At 59.2% G+C, this 20,515-nt stretch overlaps 11 protein-coding genes across 11 annotated transcripts; 5 read left to right on the forward strand and 6 right to left on the reverse strand.

Moving 5' to 3' along the window:
* Window positions 1-169: 169 nt before the first annotated feature.
* GGTG_06506 (translation machinery-associated protein 20) lies at window positions 170-1,274 on the forward strand. The gene is made up of 2 exons (XM_009224325.1): window positions 170-318; window positions 400-1,274. Exons 1-2 carry the CDS (start codon window positions 305-307, stop codon window positions 983-985), a joined length of 600 nt encoding a protein of 199 aa, XP_009222589.1. The 5' UTR covers window positions 170-304; the 3' UTR covers window positions 986-1,274.
* Window positions 1,116-4,441, reverse strand: GGTG_06507 (membrane transporter). Its single transcript, XM_009224326.1, has 4 exons — window positions 4,263-4,441; window positions 3,225-4,188; window positions 2,331-3,151; window positions 1,116-2,241 (listed from the first exon to the last, which is right to left on the reverse strand). The coding sequence occupies exons 2-4, from the start codon at window positions 3,390-3,392 to the stop codon at window positions 1,569-1,571; spliced, it is 1,662 nt and encodes a 553-aa protein (XP_009222590.1). The 5' UTR covers window positions 3,393-4,188; window positions 4,263-4,441; the 3' UTR covers window positions 1,116-1,568.
* A 214-nt stretch (window positions 4,442-4,655) lies between these two features.
* Window positions 4,656-6,551, forward strand: GGTG_06508 (acriflavine sensitivity control protein acr-2; the record flags this gene model as incomplete). The annotated part of the gene is made up of 2 exons (XM_009224327.1): window positions 4,656-5,136; window positions 5,212-6,551. 2 exons carry the CDS (start codon window positions 4,656-4,658, stop codon window positions 6,549-6,551), a joined length of 1,821 nt encoding a protein of 606 aa, XP_009222591.1.
* A 642-nt stretch (window positions 6,552-7,193) lies between these two features.
* Window positions 7,194-8,463, forward strand: GGTG_06509 (hypothetical protein; the record flags this gene model as incomplete). The annotated part of the gene is made up of 2 exons (XM_009224328.1): window positions 7,194-7,791; window positions 7,886-8,463. 2 exons carry the CDS (start codon window positions 7,194-7,196, stop codon window positions 8,461-8,463), a joined length of 1,176 nt encoding a protein of 391 aa, XP_009222592.1.
* A 1,097-nt stretch (window positions 8,464-9,560) lies between these two features.
* On the forward strand, window positions 9,561-10,077 carry GGTG_06510 (hypothetical protein; the record flags this gene model as incomplete). The annotated part of the gene is made up of 2 exons (XM_009224329.1): window positions 9,561-9,679; window positions 9,774-10,077. 2 exons carry the CDS (start codon window positions 9,561-9,563, stop codon window positions 10,075-10,077), a joined length of 423 nt encoding a protein of 140 aa, XP_009222593.1.
* A 706-nt stretch (window positions 10,078-10,783) lies between these two features.
* Window positions 10,784-11,648, reverse strand: GGTG_06511 (hypothetical protein; the record flags this gene model as incomplete). Its single annotated transcript, XM_009224330.1, has 2 exons — window positions 10,784-10,994; window positions 11,068-11,648. The coding sequence occupies 2 exons, from the start codon at window positions 11,646-11,648 to the stop codon at window positions 10,874-10,876; spliced, it is 702 nt and encodes a 233-aa protein (XP_009222594.1). The 3' UTR covers window positions 10,784-10,873.
* Window positions 11,649-12,632: 984 nt separating this feature from the next.
* On the reverse strand, window positions 12,633-14,245 carry GGTG_06512 (hypothetical protein). Its single transcript, XM_009224331.1, has 2 exons — window positions 13,898-14,245; window positions 12,633-13,698 (listed from the first exon to the last, which is right to left on the reverse strand). Exons 1-2 carry the CDS (start codon window positions 13,969-13,971, stop codon window positions 12,885-12,887), a joined length of 888 nt encoding a protein of 295 aa, XP_009222595.1. The 5' UTR covers window positions 13,972-14,245; the 3' UTR covers window positions 12,633-12,884.
* Window positions 14,246-14,353: 108 nt separating this feature from the next.
* GGTG_06513 (endo-1,4-beta-xylanase) lies at window positions 14,354-17,022 on the forward strand. The gene is made up of 2 exons (XM_009224332.1): window positions 14,354-15,709; window positions 15,775-17,022. Exons 1-2 carry the CDS (start codon window positions 15,331-15,333, stop codon window positions 16,749-16,751), a joined length of 1,356 nt encoding a protein of 451 aa, XP_009222596.1. The 5' UTR covers window positions 14,354-15,330; the 3' UTR covers window positions 16,752-17,022.
* On the reverse strand, window positions 16,909-18,022 carry GGTG_06514 (hypothetical protein). Its single transcript, XM_009224333.1, has 2 exons — window positions 17,625-18,022; window positions 16,909-17,504 (listed from the first exon to the last, which is right to left on the reverse strand). Exons 1-2 carry the CDS (start codon window positions 17,851-17,853, stop codon window positions 17,161-17,163), a joined length of 573 nt encoding a protein of 190 aa, XP_009222597.1. The 5' UTR covers window positions 17,854-18,022; the 3' UTR covers window positions 16,909-17,160.
* A 52-nt stretch (window positions 18,023-18,074) lies between these two features.
* GGTG_06515 (hypothetical protein) lies at window positions 18,075-18,773 on the reverse strand (the record flags this gene model as incomplete). Its single annotated transcript, XM_009224334.1, has 1 exon — window positions 18,075-18,773. One exon carries the CDS (start codon window positions 18,771-18,773, stop codon window positions 18,408-18,410), a length of 366 nt encoding a protein of 121 aa, XP_009222598.1. The 3' UTR covers window positions 18,075-18,407.
* A 1,124-nt stretch (window positions 18,774-19,897) lies between these two features.
* On the reverse strand, window positions 19,898-20,218 carry GGTG_06516 (hypothetical protein; the record flags this gene model as incomplete). Its single annotated transcript, XM_009224335.1, has 1 exon — window positions 19,898-20,218. Exon 1 carries the CDS (start codon window positions 20,054-20,056, stop codon window positions 19,898-19,900), a length of 159 nt encoding a protein of 52 aa, XP_009222599.1. The 5' UTR covers window positions 20,057-20,218.
* Between the last annotated feature and the right edge of the window lie 297 nt (window positions 20,219-20,515).

The following is a 20,515-nucleotide window of genomic DNA, read 5'->3' on the forward strand; positions in this document are numbered from 1 at the left end:
GGACGCTCGCTGGGATGGGCGCTGCAGGGACGGTGGGGGTGGGGGTCCAGAAGGGCGATTGGCCGTTGATAAGGCGCCAATTCGAATTTTTACCCCGCGACCTCCACTGGGCTGGATTCCGTGACGGAGGGGCATGCCTGGACCCGGGTGGGACGACGCGTGGTTTGAGGAGCAACGCCCACGGCTAGAACGCGACGAGGTGAAATAGCTGCTTTTACAAGACACCATATATCCAGGGCTATCTGTCTCTACCTTGGCTTCTCTTTGATCGTTTCTTCGGGCCAGTGCCCACCCCCAGAGCACCATGTTCAAAAAAGAGTGAGAGTTTCCTGTTCGTGCTATGGAATTGGAAAATATGGAAGCCCGAGAGCGCAAAGGCTGACGCCACTTACCCCCCAGCCTCACGGCGGCGCCGAAGCAAAAGGTCAAGTCCTCGGCGCAGCGGGCGCTGAGGCAGCAGCTCCTGGACCGGTTCCCGCTCCTGAACCCGCACATCGACGAGGTGCTGCCCAAGAAGTCGTCGCTGGAGCAGATGAAGCTGCCCGACCACGCGTCGCTCTTCGTGGTGGACAAGACGCCCGTCTTCTTCCAGTGCGACACGCCGCAGGGCGCCGCTATCCTGCCGCACCTGCGCCTCGTCCACCGCTTCCCCCAGGCCTTCCCCACGGTCCGCATCGACCGCGGCGCCATCCGCTTCGTGCTGTCGGGCGCGACGCTCATGGCCCCCGGGCTCACCAGCAAGGGCGGGCGCCTGCCGCTCGTGGGTGCGGAGGGCCCCAGGGACGCGGCGGGCGAGGACGGGCACTGGGGCCGCGAGCTGGGTAAGGGCGAGGGCGTCGTCATCGTCGCCGAGGGTAAGGAAGAGGCCTGCGCCGTCGGCCTGCTGGTCGCCGGCACCGCCGAGGTCAAGGAGAAGGGCAAGGGGCCCGTGGTGGAGGACGCACACTTTCTCGGGGACGGGCTCTGGGCTTTACCGCTGGACTGAGGGATCGGCCGGGGCTGTGTGAGGCTTTGGTTGAGCAGGCAAACATCTGGAAATACAAAAAAAATATACCGGGCTGACTTTCTGTTATGAACTCTCTGGTGGACGAACCCCAAGGGTTCAGCCAGAGCCGCTACACATGGACTTCAGGCTAAACTCATAAAGCGTGTGTGACATGAGTTGCGATGCGTGTCTAAATATTGTAGAAATGTCTACCAGGTTTCTGAGCCAAAATGGGCCCTCAGGTAATATCCAAACGGTCAGGTTGATTAGATTGCTCTTTGCAATAGTGAAGCCCATCACATCAACTCCAAACGCCCGTCACAATGCTGCTGCTTCTAAAAAGGATGCTTGACAGATATAACGATGAGGATGATGATAAAAATGGAAAAATTATAATAAGAATAGCAGGACGGGGGGCGAGGCCGCTGTTCGCCCATAAATTTCATTCCAGCCAGTGCGTCGTTGCATCTCATATGCAAACGCGCACCTCAGTCCGGCTGCTGGCGGATATGGCCTTCCCTCGTATCGTATTTCGGAGGGGCCCATTTCTTCGCGCGCACCACGCTCAGCGTGAGTCGGGCGGTCATGATGATGACGCGCCGCTGCTCGTGCCCTTTGCCTCAGCGGCTGGCGGCGCAGCCTGCACGCGCAGCGCCTCGGCCTGGAGCTGCTGCTTCTCGTCGAAGGTGAGGTCGCTCTTGGCCCTGCCGACGCGCGCAAACAGGCCCAGGATGAGCAGGGCCGAGGCGGAGCAGGCAAAGGCCAACCAAAAGGCGTTGCGGAAGCCCGCGATCTGGCCCTCACGCGCGCTGGCCGGGTCGGCGGCGGCCGGGCCGCCGTTGTGCTGCTGGGCGGGCGCCGTGGTCTGGACGATGAGGTCGGCCACGCCCAGGTAGAGGCCGACGCCGAGGAAGATGAGGGTGTTGATGAGGGCGCCCGCGAGCCCCTGGCGGTGGCTGGGCAGGCTCGTGGTCATGAAGACGCTCGAGACGTTGTAGGCGATGTCGACGCCGACGGTGGCGCCCAGCATGGCGGGGAAGACCCAGGCCCAGTAGTTGAGGTCGCTGTCGGCCGGGATGAAGACGAAGAGGATGGTGGAGACGACGCTGCCGAGCCCGGAGATGACGAGGAGCGCGTGGTTGGGCAGCTTGTGCAGCACCACGCCGCCGATGATGGCTAGGACGAAGCCGCCCGCGCACAGGGGGCTGAACCATAGCGCGGCGAGGAGCGGGCCGTGACCGAGAATATTCTGGATGCTATTGGGAAAGAAAAAAAAAAGCCTGTAAGTAATGTGTCCCAACCCCGTTTCTGTGCTGTCGTAAAGAAAAGAGAGGGGTCAACTTACTAAAAGCTCGCATAGAACTGAAACACGCCAAACGCGCCGTAGATGTTGAACAGCCCAATCACCATGGCCGTCATGTACTTGGGGGCAAACAGATCGTAAGGGATGAGCGGCTGCTCGGCGACCCAGCCCTCGACGTAGACGGCCGCCCCCAACAGCAGCAGGCCGACGACGAGGGTGACGTATACGTAGGGTGTCGCGAACCCCTGCGGCGCGTGGGCGCCCTGGGTGATTGCGAAGATGACGAGCAGCAGGCCCGGGACGGTGGTGACGAGCCCCCACCAGTCCATGCGCACGTCCTGGGCGTCCTTGGGCCTGCTGGTCTCGACGGGGATGCCAAAGATGGAGGCGACGCCGATGATGAAAAGCACGATGGATCCGAGCCAAAAGTACCAGCTCCAGGTCATGTACTCGGCCGTGGCGCCGCCGGCTAGGATGCCGATGAAGAAGCCGACGGGGGCGCAGGACCCGTACAGGCTGAAGACCATGTTCTTGCGCGGGCCGGGCCGGTAGTTGGACCCGAGCAGCATGACGCCCGAGGGCAAGAAGGCGGCCGGGCCGAACCCCTGCATGGCCCGGGCCACGATCAGGACCTGGTGGTTGGGGCTGAAGCCCGCGATCAGGCACCACACGGCGTACCAGAGCAGGCCGCAGATGTAGACGAGCCGGCCGCCGTACATGTCGGCCACGCGCCCGAACGGGAACAGCAGCGAGCCGCTCACGATGGCGAAGACGGACGCCGGCCACGTCTGGGTGCCCGGCGGCATGTCCAGCGCCCGCGTGACGGCGGGCAGGACGAGGACGAAGCCGCTGATGAAGAATTCCTATTTTTGGCGGTACCATGTTAGCAGCAGATTCTATATGAGCAAGATTGTCTCTGGATCGGCAACTGCTCACAGCCATCAGCATGGACCCGAGGATGGATGCGCAAAAGGCCCACTCGGCCCACCATGTCTTGAAGGCTGGCGGGCGCTCGCGGCCGAGCTTGTCGACCTGCTCCGGGCTCATACCATCAGGGGCCGCGGGCTCGCCGGATTCTGGATCGGAGGTGTCGGATTTGGCCATCTTGTTTCTTTTTCTTTGGGTATAGGCGGGAGCGCGAGGGGTATGGAATAAGGGTCAGGCACAGCGTCGATGACGTTATGAGGAGAAGAGCGCAGTGTTTGCTGAGAGGATTCTAGTTTGTATAGATGACTGCAGACAGACGAACTGGCGAAAAACAAGGGGCTATTCGCAAGCTTTATATAGTATAGACAAAAGACTGAGGACGGGCAGCCGGGGCAGAAACACCCGCACGGATGGAGATGGAGAAAAACAACTTTTCCATGTCGCCTCGAGCCCCCAGGGCGGTCCACCAGCAGCAAACACCCAAACACAAACCCGATCCCACGCGATCCAGGCCCCCCGGAGCCCGCGCCCATCAGCAAGCAATCCACACGCGGGTGACATGAGGCTTGGCTTCCGGATACGGCAGGATATGGGGGATTTGGGAGGGGGGCCCATGGCGGGCGGGTCCATGTCTCGAGCCCGTTTCTTGAGCCCTGAGTTGGCAGCTGGGCTGGTGTGTAATTACTGTGTACAGTAGAGCTCCCAACGCAGACGCCGAGGTGGCGCCTAGGGCTCGGTAAGCTTTGCCGGGCTGCAGCTCTGGGTTGTCTGGGGCCAGAGATTTCCCTCGGGCTGTTTTCCATCTTGGTTGTTTTTGCCCCTTTTTGCTCTGCCGTCGTTTCTGTTCCGTCATGACAGCAGAAGCAGGCGAATTCCTGGGCGGGACCCACCGCGCTGGCGTTCAGACGGACCACATGGGGGCCCACATGGGGACCCATCTGAGGCTTGGCTTCTGTGTTGGGACTAGCGCCATCTGCCCAGAAACGTGGTTTTTGTCAGCCACGGAGATGTTTGTTGCAGTCATCCGTCATTTGCGCAATACCGTACCGGTTAGCCGGGATCTTTTTGCTGCTATGGATGTCGAGCACAAGTCGCCGAGGGCAGCTCGGCAGCTCGGGGCGCGCCGGTGGCCGCCACTCTGGCTTTTGTTCCCCGCCCATCCCAAACACGGAAGCCAAGGCTCACCTTGAGCGCCAACTGCATCCTGTTCTCATCACAAAGACATTTGATCGCCTGGCCCGCCCAGCCCTGTTGGCAACCACCTCACGCGCTTCCCCTCTCGGCACCTGCAGCCTCCCTTACAAATCACCCTTGACCCAGCGCTACCTGATTTCTGCCCACGTCCTCGTGCTAGGCACCATTTTTTTTTCTCGTTAGTCACCGACCCGCGGACCTCGTGGAGACCGGTCTGTCTGTCTGTCTGTCTGATCGATCTCCTTGATGAGTCGACGACTCGAACAGGCCCCGCACAAGTGCCACAACTGCCGGCGCCGGCGGTTGGTCTGCGACCGAGCCCTGCCGACGTGCCGCAAGTGCGTGGTTGTGGGGCAGGAGTGTCTGGGCTACGGCAAGCTTTTTATCTTTACCGACTCGGTGGCTAGCCGCGGTAGGCGGGCTGGCCAGACCTCGTTTGCGCCGCCGCCGCACCCGCCCGCTGTCGCTGCCGGCGCGCGGAGGGCCAGGCTGTCTCTGTCTAGTTCGCCAGTCGCAGCATCTGCGTCCTCTTCGCCGCCATCGGTGCCGATTTCCAGCCCGTCGAGCTGCGAGCTGGTTCCCAGCCGACATGGCAGCGCCAGCAGGTCTTTAAGCCCTGAGCCTTGGGGTCTCGGCCTTGAGGGTCTAGATGGCCTAACTCTGCATTCGTTGGTGGACCCTGTCACTCAGGATTTTGACACTGCCACGAGATATTACATGCATTACTGTAAGTCGTCCCTCTAAACATATGCCAGCTCTGCCTCTCGCTCCTCATCTCATCGCCCGCACCCAAAACTTTCAGACGTGGAGAGGGTCGCGCGGGACCTGGTCGTGTACGACACCCCCAACCGGAATCCCTTCCGCAACTTGGTGCCCCTGTGCCAAGGGCATGCTTTCCTGCGGCATGTCGTCGTCGCACTCGCCGCTGTCCACCAGGTCTCGTTTCTGCGCTCTCGCGGCCTGCCGTTTCGGGAAAAGCTACTAGACGCTCTTGCCGCCAAGCACAAGGCCATCGTTTTGATCAAGGACGCTCTCGAGAACCTGGGTCCCCACAACTACGGTGATGTTCTCACTGCCGTTGTCTATCTCATCAACTTTGACCTGGTCGACTCGGGCCGCGACAGTTGGCAGGCTCATGTCGTCGCCGCTGGTCGACTGATAGCCATGCTACGGCCCGCTGCCGTCGTTGCCGCTGCTGCCGCCGACCAGCCACCGTCATCTGCATGCTTGCCGTTCGCGAGAGGCTACCGCACTGTGGATTCCTCGATAGAAACTCTGCGCGACTATGTGATGTCGGACTGCCTCAGTTTCTTCATCTTGGGCTCAACACTCGGCTCGTGGCAAGGAACTCGGGCGGGCGAGGTGTTTGATTCGCTCGACGTCGTCTCGATGCTTCTACGCGCCGAGGCCAACACGTATCACTCGTGTCCCAGTGAGATACTGGCAGCAATTCTACGCTCGTCCCAGCTTGCCGCCGATATGCGCGGCGACGGCGACGACGGAAGGGGGTCATCGCCGTCGCAGAAAGAGGCCGCAGCCGAGCTCATGGGTCAACTACACGACTTTGATGCGCGCCGCTGGGCCGAGTCGATCATCGCTGCCAATGGCTACGACAGCGCCGACGACGCGAGCACTTTGGACATGGTGCAAAGCAGGGAGCACATGGCCTGCGCCCACCGGTCGGCCGCGTGCGCGTATCTCTTGATGGCCGCGTCCGAAGCCTTTGACGACGGCGGCGACGGTGGCGACGGTGGCGGCCCCGTACAAGCGGCGAGGACGGCCACCGAAGGCTTCGCGTCGGACATATTCGAGCATCTGCTGTCCATATCCGAGACGGACGCGCTGTTCAAGGGATCCGTCTGGCCCACCTTCATCCTCGGGGCGCTCACGACAGACCCGGACAGGCGGGGCTGGGTGCTGCGCCGGCTGGAGCAGATGTGGTTGAGCATCTGCCCCTGGGGCTACGTCAAGACGGCCATGGACACGCTCGTGGCGTTGTGGGAATTTCGAGACGGCCGCGAGCAACCTTTGCCCTCTGCCGCGGTGCTCGGTGAGGCGCCATCTGCCGACGGAAGGGAAGCGATCCGGGGTGGATGGCTCTCAGAGTTGAGGGCTCTCAAGATCAACTGCTTAATTGTGTAGTATGTTGTTGTTCTTGGTTTGTTTTTTTTTTTTTTTTTTTTTTACATAACCTTCTAAATCCTTTTATCTTTAGTAAATACAAAATATCACAAGCAATTGAACCGCTGACAATCAGCCGCCATGTCAGAACCGCCAACACCGCCTAGTCCCTAGAGGCCCACTATTCCTCGATAGCGAGCTCTGGTCTGTGAGTGAACAGTACCAATCTCACCTGTCGTATTCTCCAGACGAATGCATTCGAGATCATCCGGTCCTTACCAATTTGATGCCGACTTTCCGCAGTGTCCAAGATCTTAACCGCGGAGATCATGGTCATGTGGCGCTGCAGTCCGAGATTTAGGCAAGTGTCTTGGTGCGAGCTGTGGGATGGATGGCTTAGAAATGCGCCATACAATCGAGATGACAAATAGGTAGCTGCCATGGTATTACCTCAATGGCTCTCGATCACGACATCATGTCGTTTTGGACTGACCAGCAAAGTACTTAAGCCCGGCTGCCGTTCGTCATGAAACATGGCGTTTTGTGTACTTGAGAACAATAGTCTCCTGTGAGGGCACGCACTCGTCAGCACCCAGCAAAGAAAACCACCAAGTCCTCCCAGAACAAACTCACCCACGGGACAACATCACGAAACAAACAACCATGGCACCCATCCGCATCGCCCTGGTCGGTCTCTCGTCCAGCGCCAAGACGGGCTGGGCGGCGGGCGCGCACCTGCCCTACCTCCTCTCGGAGCGCGGCCGGGCCCGGTACGAGATCGTGGCGCTGCTCAACTCGAGCGAGGACGCCGCGCGCGCCGCCGTCGCCGCCTACGACCTCCCCGCGTCGACGACGCGCGCCTACGGCTCGGCGGCCGCGCTGGCCGCCGACGCCGCCGTCGACCTCGTCGTCGTCTGCACGCGCGTCGACAACCACCACGCCGGCGCCCTCGCCAGCCTCCGCGCCGGCAAGGACGTCTACATCGAGTGGCCCGTGAGCCAGGACGTCGCGCGCTCGCGCGAGCTGCTGGCGGCGGCGGCGGAGGGCGGCGGGCGCACCATGGTCGGGGTGCAGGGCCGCGTGGCGCCGCCCGTGCTCAAGGTGCGGGAGCTCCTGCGCCAGGGCCGCATCGGAAAGGTCCTGAGCTCCGAGGTGCTGGCCAACGGCGGGCTCAACAGCCGCGACTCCATCCCCGCGAGTCTGGAGTACTTTACAGACAAGGCCATCGGGGGCAACATCTACACCATTGGGTTTGGCCACTGTAAGTCACCACTGGAAAGCATTTTACTGTCGATGAATTCCCGAACCAGTCAACCACGGGTCATTAATATGTGGATATGTGAAACCACCTCCAGTGTTCGACCAAGTCAACTCCGTCCTCGGCCACATCCAGAACCCACAAGGCAACCTGCATCTCCAACGGCCCGAGGTCAAACTCATCGACGCGTCCGGCCAGGCCGCAGGCACCGTAACCACCAACGTCCCGGACCTGATCGTCGTCACGGGCCAGGTGGCCCCGGGCCCCGACTCGGGCTCCTCCTCCGGCGTCGACGCCGCCGGCGCGGCCGTGCTCCACCGCTTCCGCCTGGGCGCCCCTTTCCCGGGCGAGGCGCCGCTGCGCTGGACCGTCGCCGGCGAGCGGGGCGAGATCCGGCTGACGGCCAAGGCGGGCACGACGCTGCACGCCTTCTCGTACGACCTGACGGACCCGGTCGGCCCGCAAGGCGTCTCGATCGAGGTGCACGACTTCGAGACGGACTCGGTCGAGCGCGCCAACTGGGCCTGGGCCGCCTGGCAGGAGGAGTTGCCGCTGCGGGCGAGGAGCGTGGCCGAGCTCTACGAGCGCTTCGCCGACGGCCGCGACGTCCCGACGCTCGCCGACGCCGTGCGCAGCCAGGAGCAGCTCGAGGGGCTGTTGGCTCGGGGGCCTTGAGTTGGGGTGGGTGGTGGGCGGGTGTGTGTAGTTCGGAACGCCACAACCCGCGTTGGTTGGTTGCCTCCCTCCAGATTTACCCCAGAACGTCGGTTGCCATTTGGACCCTTGGGTGGGTTCCGGATGGGGTTTGTGCGCCGTGAGCACCCACTGCAGGGTTTCGAGACAGGGAGCCCCGGGCAACACGGCCCGCTTCTAGCTTTGACGGAATGTGACTGCATCTCCAGATCCGTGCCAGGGGTCGCCCCTTATCCCTCAGCCCGAGACCCTGATATCCGACGGCGTTTGGCTGTCACTGGTGCCAAGGTCCAACATGCTCGCCTTCTTGATGTCGTTCGACTTTGCCCCCCAACATCCCACTCCGTTCGCCTCTTTTTTCGTTATTTCAGGCTTGCGGTCTACGAGCGCAAAAGACATCTCCCCACCCACTATTTTGATCGATGGCGAGAAAACATGCATGTGCCCCCCGTCAGTCTTGGGCAAGACGTTTGATGCGTTGGATGCACTCACGCTTGCGCCCGCATTGACTGAACTGTACGCGTTGGACAAGACGCGCTCTGCTCCAACCCCACACACATGGATGTTGATCACCAAAGATAGGACCCTAGAGTCGAAAGTGGTCAGGCCAGGGCTATGCAGTCCTGCTGTGGGATCTGGCATTATCGGAGGCCTAGGTGGTAAGCAAGCCGTTCCTTTGCGAACCTTGGATCATTGTATCCTTATCGAGGGAGCGCAGGTGTCGTACAGGGTGAGTTGGTTCTGAATCGTGGTGTCTTTGTGCTCGGCTTCGGGTTGTCTTGTGGCAACTTGTCTGCCGTCTGCCGTCTGTATAAGAGCCGTGCCGAGGCTTGCTCCTGTCAAGACTGCTTCTCTCCTCATCATCACCCCGACCACTCATCATGCAACCTTCTCCTTTGGTTTCCTCTGCATTTTCGTTTTGTTTCCCCTTTGTCCAACCGAACTTCATCTGTCTTTTGCCGGCTCTCCCCTCCCCTTCTCGATAAACACTTCAAACCCCTAAACCCTCAGCTACCATTCCGACACAATCTTATCCCTCCCTCCGTTCTTCGACCCGGCCGCCCCCAAGAACCGCCAAGATGCACCCGACAAAGATCACCACGCTCATGGCCCTGCTCGCCATTGGCGCCCCGGCCATGGGCCGCGCCGTGGACGCCCCGATTCCCAACCGCGCCAGCCCGACCGCCCCTCGAGGCGCGTGAGCCTCGAAGGGTCATCACCCCTATTAAAGGCCCCGGCATCGTCTTGGGGCGCGACGAGCAGCCCGCCGTCGAGGCGCCAGACTCTAGCAGGGTCACCAAGCCCGTCAAGCTAATCTTTGCGCGCGACGACTCATCCGCCCTTGATGCGCGAGCACCTCGGACGGTATTTACGCCCATCAAGGGCCCCGTTAACCTGCCGATACTTGGCCGCGACGACCCGTCCGCCCTCGAGGCGCGGGCTCCGCAGTTCCTCAAGCCTATCAAGGGCCCCGGCAATATCAAGTTGCTGGTCCTTGGCCGCGACGACTCGTTGCTCCTCGAAGCAGGGAGTTCTCCGAAGCTCTTCAACCCCCACGAGCCCCCCCAGCAAGGCAGCCTTTGGCCGCGACGGTGAGTCCGCCTTCGATGCGGGGCGACCTCCGGTCCGCACGGGCAGGAAGCTGGGCAAGCTTTCTGCCATCTCGCCCGCGTGATTCAGCCATAGCCGAAAGGACCAGCATGTGCCCTATCCTATCTGCCTTCATATGGCGCCCTGCTGGCTCTTGTCCATGTGTAAGGCCCTTCCTGAATGAACCGTTAGGCAGTGTGGGGGAGTGATGTGGGTTGGGAGTGGCCAACTTGGTCGTTCTTTCTTGCTACACTTTTTTTCGCCAGATACTGGGCGGCTCCAGATAGAACTGTGCAATCTACAAATGCTGTTTCGCGTCTGGGGTACAGTGAACCGGAAAATTGGTTGGAAAGCCACTGGTTCGACCTGGACACGGCATATGATTACAGGACGATCAAATCTGAGCGGACGAGGAAACCGTTCTGTCCTGATCAAAACACGTAACAAGAAAAGCCGTCGGTTGCAATTTTTGGATTCAGCCCGAAGAGGTGAGTTATTCCGCGGTGACACTTCACCCCAGCTGAAGACTGTGGCAAACGCGAAAAAGGGTTGCGGGAGGAAAAGTCCCACAATAATAAAGGTGCCTTTTGTCTCGTTGTTGTCCACACAATGTTGCAATTCACTTCTAAGATGATTCTCAGAGAAATATGAGGACAATTCAGCTGCAGCAGAAAACCAAACGTCCAATTGTCAAGACAAAAATGCTGCTAATGTCGGCAACCAGCTCTGGTATGGCCTTGGTATGCCTCCCTCCATCCCTCCTCCATCCTTCCGTCGTTTTGGGCTATGTCCCGCCCGCGTTCTAGTCGCAAAGGCCCATCTCCTCCACCTGCTCTGTCACCCCCTCGATGGTGGCAAGGTGGCTGTCCTGCTCACCATCTCCCATGTCGACGTCGTCGTCCGCTTGTTGAAGAAAAGGCTGGCTGTGTGGGGAGCTTTTGTATTAGTATAATTAAATAGATTGTTAGTGTGGGGGATTCTAATAGACATACATACTCGTCGTCCTCACCGCTGCTGCTGTCGGCGTCGACGCCCGCCAGCCCGCCCACCAGCTCGTAAAGCTCGAGGCCGCCGTCGGCCCACTCCCGAGTCTTGTTGCCGCCAGCGACTAGGTTGAACTGGTCGATGGCCTTGGCGAGCTCGCAGTGCTTGTCCTCGTCGTGGGGGTGCTGAGGGCTTGCCCTCCAGGCGGCACGGGCCGCGCTGAGCTTCGCGAAAAGCTCGATGAAGATGGGCTCTTTGAGAGCCATGGTCCAGGCCCTGATGGGCCGCAGTGCTTCCATCAGGTGGAAGAAGTCGGCCGAAAAGGCCGGCGACTCCCCGCCACGGGCGTTCCTGGCCGCGAACAGGTCGGCGGCGTCTCGGAAGATTTGAGCCAGGTGCGGCTCGACGACCCACCTGGTCAGCTCGGTGGTGGTGATGGTGGAGGATGAGGAGGAGGTAGCAGCGGCAGCGGCGGTCATGATGGCTTGAGCGACCTTGCGGTCGCGGCTCCCGCGGGAAAGAATATTGTTATAGTCGGCATATTTCATGCCGGACCTTGGCAAAGACCTCTTCAAACCAACGAGCGAAGGCATCTTGGGCGCGGGCTTGGTTCTTATTTCGATGTGTGTGGGTATTTCGATGTGTCTGGGAAGGAACTGGCCAAGGGCTAGTAAAATCGTGGAAGAGTTTGGCGGAAGTTTTGCGCTCGAGTTGGGGTGGCTAGTTGGGCTCAGTTACGGTGGAGCTTCGAGGAGTCTGGGCACAAAAAGGGAAGGAACGAACGAACAGTCTTTTTAGATACCTAGGTAGGCATCGCTTCCTCCTCACATCTGGCTCACCCCGGGTTGAACGACCGCTGGCTTTGTTTGCCCAGGCCCACAGCAGGCGGGGAGGAGGGGTACCCTGATATGTTACTTCTCTGGAGCTGCTTGCAACAAAACAAGTGGCCGAGTGGTCTTGGGGATAGCTATATCTTCACCACAAGGTTGCGGGTTCAACTCCCGCCATGAGCGCTACCCACGTCATAGTAGTTGACAGGGCTGCCACCACGTCCATGGCAACTTCACTGTGATTTGTTGCAATACGTTGCCTCCTAGTGCCGGTAGACGACCGTGGGTGGGACTGGAACTGGGGGATAATCGACCATTATTTTTTTATATTTTTTTCTTTTTTTAAAAAAAGAACTATTCATTTTTTGGTTTTGCAAGCCGGTACTGTGCTCGTGAGGAAACCCTTTATTTAATGTATTTTAATAACATGTACATGATAAGCCTGTTGGGGGTGTTACTTGTGTTAATAATCGCTCCGCGCAAGGCAAAGCTGTTAGGATTACGGCCTACGCGGAAAACGTTAGGAGGGTGATTTTGTAAAAAGGCGGAAATGGGAAAAGAAAACAGCGTATAAATTCAAATGACAAAGCGACCTGTTAGCAAGGTGACTATACCCGGAGCGTTACGAGGTGGATTAGAAAGAAACAACAGGTGAATAGACACAGGTGGTGATGAATATGTTTGCCCCGTTGTCAGGGCGCCAATGCCAATGGTCGAAGACAGTGGCCAGGATGACCCAGGTCCAGTAGCAGGCGTCACGGACGGGGATGAGCCAATCCAGCTGACTCGATAACTGTCGTGGTGATGGATTATGGAATGCCTACGTCAGAAGAGGATGCCTGATTGGCACCGTGTGGTCTAAACAAGTATCACTAATTGACAAATGTCTACTCGAGAGAAATAGAGCAACCTCAACGGGGCCACGCCAGGGTAGAAACCCCTTGATACGCCGATGCAAAGGGCTATCCGCTGGGCAGGAGATTGGCGGCCGCCACGTTCCTAGCGATGCTTCTTCACCTTGGACCACAAAGAACCGAGCACGTCGACGTCTCGCTTGACCGAATCGCTCTCCTCGCCCTGGCCGGGATCGTCAAGCTTACTCTGCAGCTTGGCCATCATTATATCCATGGCCATCTTGGGCGAGATCAGCCTGAGCTCCTCGTCGAGCTTGTGCTGGCTGATGAGGCGGCCGCCATCGCACAGCTCGCGCACGAGGGTCTCGGCCAGGTGCTGGCAGTTGCTCTCGAGCAGGCTGTACTTTGGGTTGAGGCTCATGTGCTTCTCGCCGAGCGACTGGATCTCCTCGTGGCTCTTTGTGGTCTCGCCGACGTAGTAGGCGCCGCTCCACGTCTGGACGAACTCGGGCGTGACCTCGTTGACGCGGAAGACGTTCTTGCCGATCATGTTGAGCTCGAGGCGGTCGCTCATCAGGTCATACGAGAAGGACCGGCCGACGCCGCGGTCGATGACGCACAGAGCCCAGTGGCAGATGCTGTTCATGCTCATGCCGACGTGGCGGGCCAGCAGGCGGTACGACTGCTTGGTCAGCTCGACGGGGCCGAACTCGATGGGCGTCGTGACGAGCAGGACGGCCCGGTGGGTCGTGTCGCGCGTGAAGGCCAGCGGCTGCTCCATCTCGCTAACGCCGGCGCCCGGGTCGGCCGAGGCGGCGTCCGCGCTGCTGCTCTGCTCGAGGCGCGCCGCGATGGGGGCCAGGAACTCGTTGCGCTCGCGGGCCAGGGCGCGCTCGGCCTCGGCCCTGGCCGCAGCCTCGGGGTCTTCCTCCGGTGCGCGGTTCTCCTTGCGCTCTTCCCTATGCGGGAGGGGAAAGGGGTCGTGATGGTGGGAGGATGTTAATTGCGGGACCAAGGCGGCGTGATGGGGGTTTGGTAGCGTGGAATTCAGGGGCGCGTCATGTGGGGCGAGGTCCTGCGGCGGCTGCTGCTGGCTGTGAAAGATGGCAGCAGCCACGCGATCGAGGACGGCGGGAGAGGGGGGAAGGGCCATCGCACCATTTCTTAGTGATGTACTGCTGGGTGGCCCGGGTGGCCTTGGTGAGCTTCTTGGAGAACGACTCGAAGCCCATGGCGACCGCGCGCGCGAAGCGCAAAGTCTAAAGAGACGAATGCTGACGGGGTTGCCCGCAGGGTTCTAGCAACGCCCCTGCGGCAATTCGTCACGAGGCGGGAACCGATCAATTGGGAGCTAGGTCGGCTTGAACGGGTCTGGGCTGGCGGGAAAGCAGATGTCCCGGAGCGGCGGGAGGGATTGGGCCATTCAATTGTCTGAGCACCATCACAGTCAAACTACCATCCAAATCTCAATTGTTTACCTATTTTTCTACGCACGTCACATGCTGGGTTGCCTCCACTACTTCCATCTTTGATCGCAGGCAGCACTGGAAAAAAGCTGGGGGAAGGCGGCGCAGCTTTGCGGGGCCAACTTGTATCGCCAATCAGGTGGCTCGCGCGGTGGGTGCTGTGCGTGGCCTCGTGGCTCTCACCAGAAACGTCGTCATCTGGGAAACGGCTTTGGGCAGGGCGCCTCGATGTTGCTTGTCGAGCAACAATCATTCTGGCTTCCAACTCAAAAATCCCATGTCATGGAATGCCGTTCAAATAGGGCTTTGCGGGGGTCTGGCAGCTTCGGCAAGCTTTCCCGCTTCCATGCCCGGCATTGGTCAATGCTTGTGTCATGCGTATGACGGGAGGACACGGCCACCACTCACTCAACACCCACCCACCACCACTACGCGCATTGAAACCCATCCCAAGCTTGCCCCCGGCCCCCGTTTGCCGTTTGATGTCGATCCAACGGCCCCAGAAAAAATGAACCCACGCTGGCGTCTTCTCGCGTGAGCCTCTGCCGCCTCGATGGGGCCGGCCCTATCACTGCACTCTCACTACACCCCTGCTGGTCTGATCTGACCGTGCCTGAAACCGAGCCGAGCCGCAAGCATTGCTCCCTCCCCGAATCGCAACAGCTGCCTTTCCCCAATCATCCGAGCAGGGACATGCGCTGCGGCACTCGGCAGTTCGCAAATAAGCGCGTCAGGGGCGGCCTGGCTGAAGGGCATGAGGGGGGAAACGATTGATAAAAAGGGCAGGCTCCGATGAATTGGTCATCTCTCCCTCTCGAGTTGTTTCTTCTCCTCCTTCCCCTCTGCCGCTTTGGAATTGCTTCATTTCTATTTGGTTAACATCACCTGCTCGAGGCTGGGATCGGGTTTGGCAACCAGGGCTGCAAATTGTCAAAGAAAGCTGTGATATCCAATGCGCCTTATCTGACTCCTTGTCTAGCTCTTCGGCTCGCTTGCGTGCCCCTTCACTTCTTGTCTATCCTTTCCTATCCCTTACTTCTAGACCCGGCAGTGTCGCGGTCGCCCTCTTTATCTCATTCTCCTTTCACCCTCAGGATAGGGTCTCGTTATCTCGCATCAACTTCCATGATGGCAAGATTTCCCGCCCTTGCTACCTTACTCTTGACCGCCGCCTCTGGTGCACTGGGCCAGGCTGGTGGGAGCGGCGGCGGCGCGGCGGCGGACGAAGGTCTCCACAGCCTCGCTGTGAAGGCGGGCAAGCTTTATTTCGGGACTGCTACGGATACGAACAACTTTCGCGATGCGACGTACACGGGCATCGTCAAGGACGTGAGGGAGTTCGGCCTGGTTGTACCGGAGAACAGTATGAAATGGGGAAACATCCAGCCGAGGCCCGATGAGTTCAACTTCGACCCCCCGAACCAGGTCGCCAACCTGGCAAAGTCGGACCAGCGCCTGCTCCGATGCCACACGCTTGTGTGGCACTCGCAGCTACCGAGCTTTGGTATGTCGCTGTGCCTTTAGGCCTTTGTATTCCTTACTTTAGCCACTAACACGATCAAACCGAAGTGCAAAACGGACAATTCACAAAAGAAAGCCTCACCAAGGTTATTGAGACGCATATCAACCGTGTCATGGGCCACTTCAAAGGACAGTGCTATGCATGGGATGTCGTCAACGAGGCCGCCAACGAGGACGGCTCGTTCCGCAACTCGGTCTTCTTCAAAACGCTTGGCAAAGATTTCATCCCGCTCTCCTTCAAGCTCGCCGCTGCTGCCGACCCGGCGGCCAAACTGTATTACAACGACTTCAACGTCGAGTTCAAGGGCAAAAAGGCCGACACAGCCCTCAGCATCGTAAAGCTGGTCAAGGACGCGGGAGAGCGCATCGACGGCGTTGGCTTCCAGGGCCACTTCACCGTGGGGAAGACCCCGAGCCGCCAGGACCTGGCCACGCACCTCAAGCGCTTCACCGACCTGGGCGTCGAGGTCAGCTACACGGAGCTCGATATCCGCCACTCCAAGGTGCCAGCCAACGCGGCGGCCCGCCAGCAGCAGGCGACCGACTACACCAGCGTCGTCGGCGCCTGCCTGGACACGCCAAAGTGTGTCGGCGTCATCGCGTGGCAGTTCACGGACAAGTTCTCGTGGATCCCCGGCACGTTCCCCGGCGCCGGCGAGGCGTGCCTGCTGGACCAGAACTACCAAAAAACTCCCGCCTACACGGCCGTGGCGGAACTCCTCCGGTCCGCGGCAGCAGGGGGTGGTGCCGCCAACCGCGGCACCAACCGGACCGCCGACGCCTCCGCCCTGGACACGCTCGATGGTGGCCTCAGTCCGGCTCCCATCTCACCCCCTGTGCCGGTCAAAAACGAAGGTGGCGGCGATCCGTCCGCGCCCGCCGCCGCGCCGGTCGAGGCCAACGAGAAGAGCACGGCCGCCGGCAAGGCCGCCCCCGTGGCCGCGGGGAGCTCCATGCTGCAGCCGACCCTGGGCGGCGCTTGCCTCGCCATGGCCATGGTCGCGGCCGGCATGCTGTTTCTCTAATCCGCGAAGCGCGCCTGTACGATAGGATTTCGCCTGGCCCATCGCAATGACCATATCCAGATCGGCCACGCCCGTCACGTGTGTTGGACATACAGTCTGCTGCAAACTGCCGCACGATGAACACGAATGATGTATATAGTATGTATCGAAATCAACGCAGGTTCAGATACAGATAGAATTATCATTATTATGGCTTGCTGTTGCGATACGTCTGATGAGACGCGAAAATAGTTACAAAGAATTGTCGCCGTATGTTGGCGCGGGCAGGGAGCATGCGCAAACCCAACCCGTTGAAAGTTCCTCTCGGGAATCACCCACCCAGGAGCTGCGTTTCTCTATCGAGACCGCCCCCCCAAAGTTGATACAACCCCGACCGAAGCAGTTCATGTGGCTCAAGCCCACATCTCGCTTAGTACGCGGCAAAGAAAGCCAGAGCCAGCATGGCGACGCCGCTGACGCCGCTGAGCTTGGGCGCCGCGGCAGAAGGAGGGGGGCTCGTGGTGTTGCCGCCGGTGCCACCGGTGCCACCGGTGCCGTTGGTGCCGGGCCGGGTCGTGGGGATGCTGATCATGGTGGTGCTGGCGGTGGGCCGGAACGTGGGGATGCCACTGACGAGGGTGCCGGTGGCGGCGGCCGAGGAGGTGGTGGCGGTCGCGCCGCCCCCGGTCGTCGGCATGGTGGTGCCGGGCAGAATGATGTTGGTGCTGCCCGAGGCGCTCTCGCAGACCTTGGAGATGGCGGGGAGGACCTCCTCTGATGGTGGCGGCGGCTTGTGTTAGTGACCTGACCCCAACTGAATCACAAAAAAAGTAGTTTGCTGATATCTTGCTTCCGCGAAGGGTGTATGTGTGTGTGTGTGTGGGTGTCACGTACTTAGGGCGGTCTCTTGCCCGCAGCTCTGCAGAACGCAGCCGGTCCCTGCCGAGACGATCTTCTCCCTGTTCTCGGGCTTGCAGAAGCAGGAAACGTCCGTCTCGGAGCAGCCTGTCTCCTTGATGGCAGGGCCCAGGCACTGGCGCGCGCACTGGGGGACACTGTCGAGGCTCTGGGCCGAGACGAGGCCGGCGGCGGAAAGGGCGGCGAAGGCGGTGGAGTACTTCATTTTCGGTGGTATGTAGGGATTGGTGTATTGGTTGTGGTTATCTTATTCCAACGAAAGTGAGGCAAATGGCTGATAGCGAAGGTTGTACAGTAGGTAGATATTTACAGAGTGATGGATGCTCAGGACAAGAGAAAGAACCTGTAGTTCGATGAGGCCCGGCCTCCTTTATACCTCGAAGCAGCCCGCATGGCGACTGAATGGAGGTGGAGAAATGCACTCCCCTGTGATCTGATCGAAGTGACTTCATATAGTGGTACCCAGTAAGGCGGGTAGCAAAATTGAATTCACACCCGAAGCACCAAACCAGGACAATATCGGAATACACCCAGTTTTCATCAAATATCCACACCTTCAAATCGAATCTAAAAAAAAAGTCGAAAAATGCGGCTGCTTATCCAGTAGCATCCAATACGGGAAATATTTTCTTTTGGATTTTCTCGCTCGGGGTCGCGGCAGCGATTGCACCCGAAAGCTCGGTATCTGCTTCGATAGTGCAAATTTAATTTTGTTACCCGCTTGCTAGTGACCACGGCAGCCGGTACCTAGGTAGACATTCACGGACGATCATCATCAACACTACCCGTATCCTGGACATTCAATACGGGAGGGGGAACTCTGGGCATGATGCTGTGCCAGCCAAGGAGGAGGCACAGCCGGTTAGGACCCTCAGGTCCCTGGAACGTTGACGAGGCGGGGGCCGTATGTGCAGTGCCGAAACAGGGCACTGCCCCCAGCGCACGCAAGCTGGACGACCCCTTGTCGGCGCCGACATCACGAATGGCCAAAGGTCGCCGCCCAATGACGCCGTTCGCGGTGGCGGGGTAGGACCCGCCCTGTTGTCTTGGGATGGACAGGGGCTCCAGAGCACCGCCAATGGGATATTCCGTCGTCGTCACTTGCCAGGGCAACATCCCCCACATGTGTTGCCCAACGCCCGCTTCTGGCCAGTGAAGGCCGACGTCAGAAAGGTCGAAAGGGACTGGGCGGGCTGCCCGCTCGCCCGGCAGTCAGGGGCCCTGCCCGCTTCTGGCCACCCCGGCCTTGGCCCCCCACCCCCCCATCCATCCCTCTGTGGCGGTGATGTCGACTGCGGGCCCATGAGCGTCACTGATCCGCGCCCAGCTCTGTATCCAAAACAACGGCTCGTCGATCGAACCCAAAGATCCTCGGTACCTAGCATCATCGATCTGCGTTCTGCCAGGGACAGCCCGGTTCATCAGGGTGCTCTGCCGATCGTTGCAGAAGAGAGAAAACCTCCCGGCCGCCGTGCTTGCGCATCGCAATATGCCTTGGTTTCTATCTTTAGCAACAGCCAGCCCTCCGCTGGACCGCAACTTCAATGTAATTTGTGCCGAATCACGAGGAGCAAGTAGCCACTCATGTAGATACCTTTAGGCCATGCAGCGCCTCTCTCCTTCACATTCTCATTCAAGTAGGTAACGAGGGAGGAATGGTCACGCAGCAGCCCAGTGCAGGAGCCGGCGACCCGCCGTGAGATCCCGTCCCGCACTTTCAGCATAATTTTAACGCTGACGCTAGAGTCGTCGCTCCGGCAGGCCGCCAGATAGACCATGCTATTCCAGGCTGGCGAGGAAATCCTAGGCCCAATCTGCCTGCTACCCATCTTTTTTTTTTTTTTTATCAATCTCCTTTCATGCACAGATGTAGCTTCTATGATCGTATCTTCACTGGAAGCGGGAAGGATCGAGACCGCCCCCCTCGCGATGATGCTGCCACACGATCTAAGGAACCGAGTTTGTCCAATATCGCTCGATTTTACCATCAGATCATTCTCGCAAAAAAAAAACCCCCCAAAAAAACCATCAGATGCCCCAGGGACATCTGACGAAACGCCGCCGATATCGCCCTCGACATCTTGGTTGGTGGGAAAATGGCAAGTGATGTCAACTTGCTAGTTCAGGGTTCAGGACGCCTGAGGAATTGAATGGCCTTGCCAGAATTAAACGGGCACGCCCCACCACAAAAAATAGTAGGACTGAAAGAGCAGGAACAGGAATAAAAATGGGGCAACAGGAACAATACCCTAAAATCTGTAAAACTGCCCTGCCATCTTTTTTGTGGTGGGCGTGACGGGCAGCCACGACAGCCACGCGTCAAGGCGTGTCTGCACTTGTAGCGACTTGACCTTGCACCAAGCCTCGGGGCCGTTCACGGCCATGGAATACGCCGCAACGTCTCGCATGGGGGCGTTTTCGGGCAGGGCCTCCTTGCTGAGAACTAGGCGGTGGCGGTCTTGGGCCTCGGGGATGGGATAACAGGTCGGCCGAGTGAAAGGGGTGGTCCACTTTTTGGTGATGGCGTCCTCGAAAGGGAACTTCCAGATTTGGCCCACGTTATCCCGATCGACATAGAGAAAAGAACCAACTAGCGCGATAGCGCGAGTCCAGTCGAGTGCGTTGTATCCTATCACGCCCTGACCAAAAAAGTCTGGACCGCAAATTTTTTCCCCCACCTAAACTCTACCTCTCCCAACACAATTGCACCAGCACCAAAGCCAAACAACATGCCCGCGCCGCATTCTACACCTAAAAAACACGCGTTTAAGGAATTTGTAATTATTTTAATGCAAAAAGCATTACTTATAGCCACAATAACGTTTTTCGCTTTTATAAATGCAGGGGTAAAATAATTGCAGATTGAA

Source organism: Gaeumannomyces tritici (assembly GCF_000145635.1).
Source record: "Gaeumannomyces tritici R3-111a-1 unplaced genomic scaffold supercont2.3, whole genome shotgun sequence".
Classification (NCBI taxonomy): domain Eukaryota; kingdom Fungi; phylum Ascomycota; class Sordariomycetes; order Magnaporthales; family Magnaporthaceae; genus Gaeumannomyces; species Gaeumannomyces tritici.

Excerpts from the sequence above, each read along its gene's own strand:
- GGTG_06507 (XM_009224326.1), bottom strand. The coding sequence starts at position 3,392 with ATGGCCAAATCCGACACCTCCGATCCAGAATCCGGCGAGCCCGCGGCC. Across the intron at positions 3,152-3,224 it reads TCGGGTCCATGCTGATGGCT|GAATTCTTCATCAGCGGCTT; the intron begins GTGAGCAGTTGC and ends CGCCAAAAATAG. Across the intron at positions 2,242-2,330 it reads CAGTTCTATGCGAGCTTTTA|CATCCAGAATATTCTCGGTC; the intron begins GTAAGTTGACCC and ends CTTTCCCAATAG.
- GGTG_06512 (XM_009224331.1), bottom strand. The coding sequence starts at position 13,971 with ATGGGCTTCGAGTCGTTCTCCAAGAAGCTCACCAAGGCCACCCGGGCC. Across the intron at positions 13,699-13,897 it reads CAGTACATCACTAAGAAATG|GGAAGAGCGCAAGGAGAACC; the intron begins GTGCGATGGCCC and ends CCTCCCGCATAG.
- GGTG_06514 (XM_009224333.1), bottom strand. The coding sequence starts at position 17,853 with ATGAAGTACTCCACCGCCTTCGCCGCCCTTTCCGCCGCCGGCCTCGTC. Across the intron at positions 17,505-17,624 it reads CGGGCAAGAGACCGCCCTAA|AGGAGGTCCTCCCCGCCATC; the intron begins GTACGTGACACC and ends CGCCACCATCAG.
- GGTG_06513 (XM_009224332.1), top strand. The coding sequence starts at position 15,331 with ATGATGGCAAGATTTCCCGCCCTTGCTACCTTACTCTTGACCGCCGCC. Across the intron at positions 15,710-15,774 it reads CTCGCAGCTACCGAGCTTTG|TGCAAAACGGACAATTCACA; the intron begins GTATGTCGCTGT and ends ATCAAACCGAAG.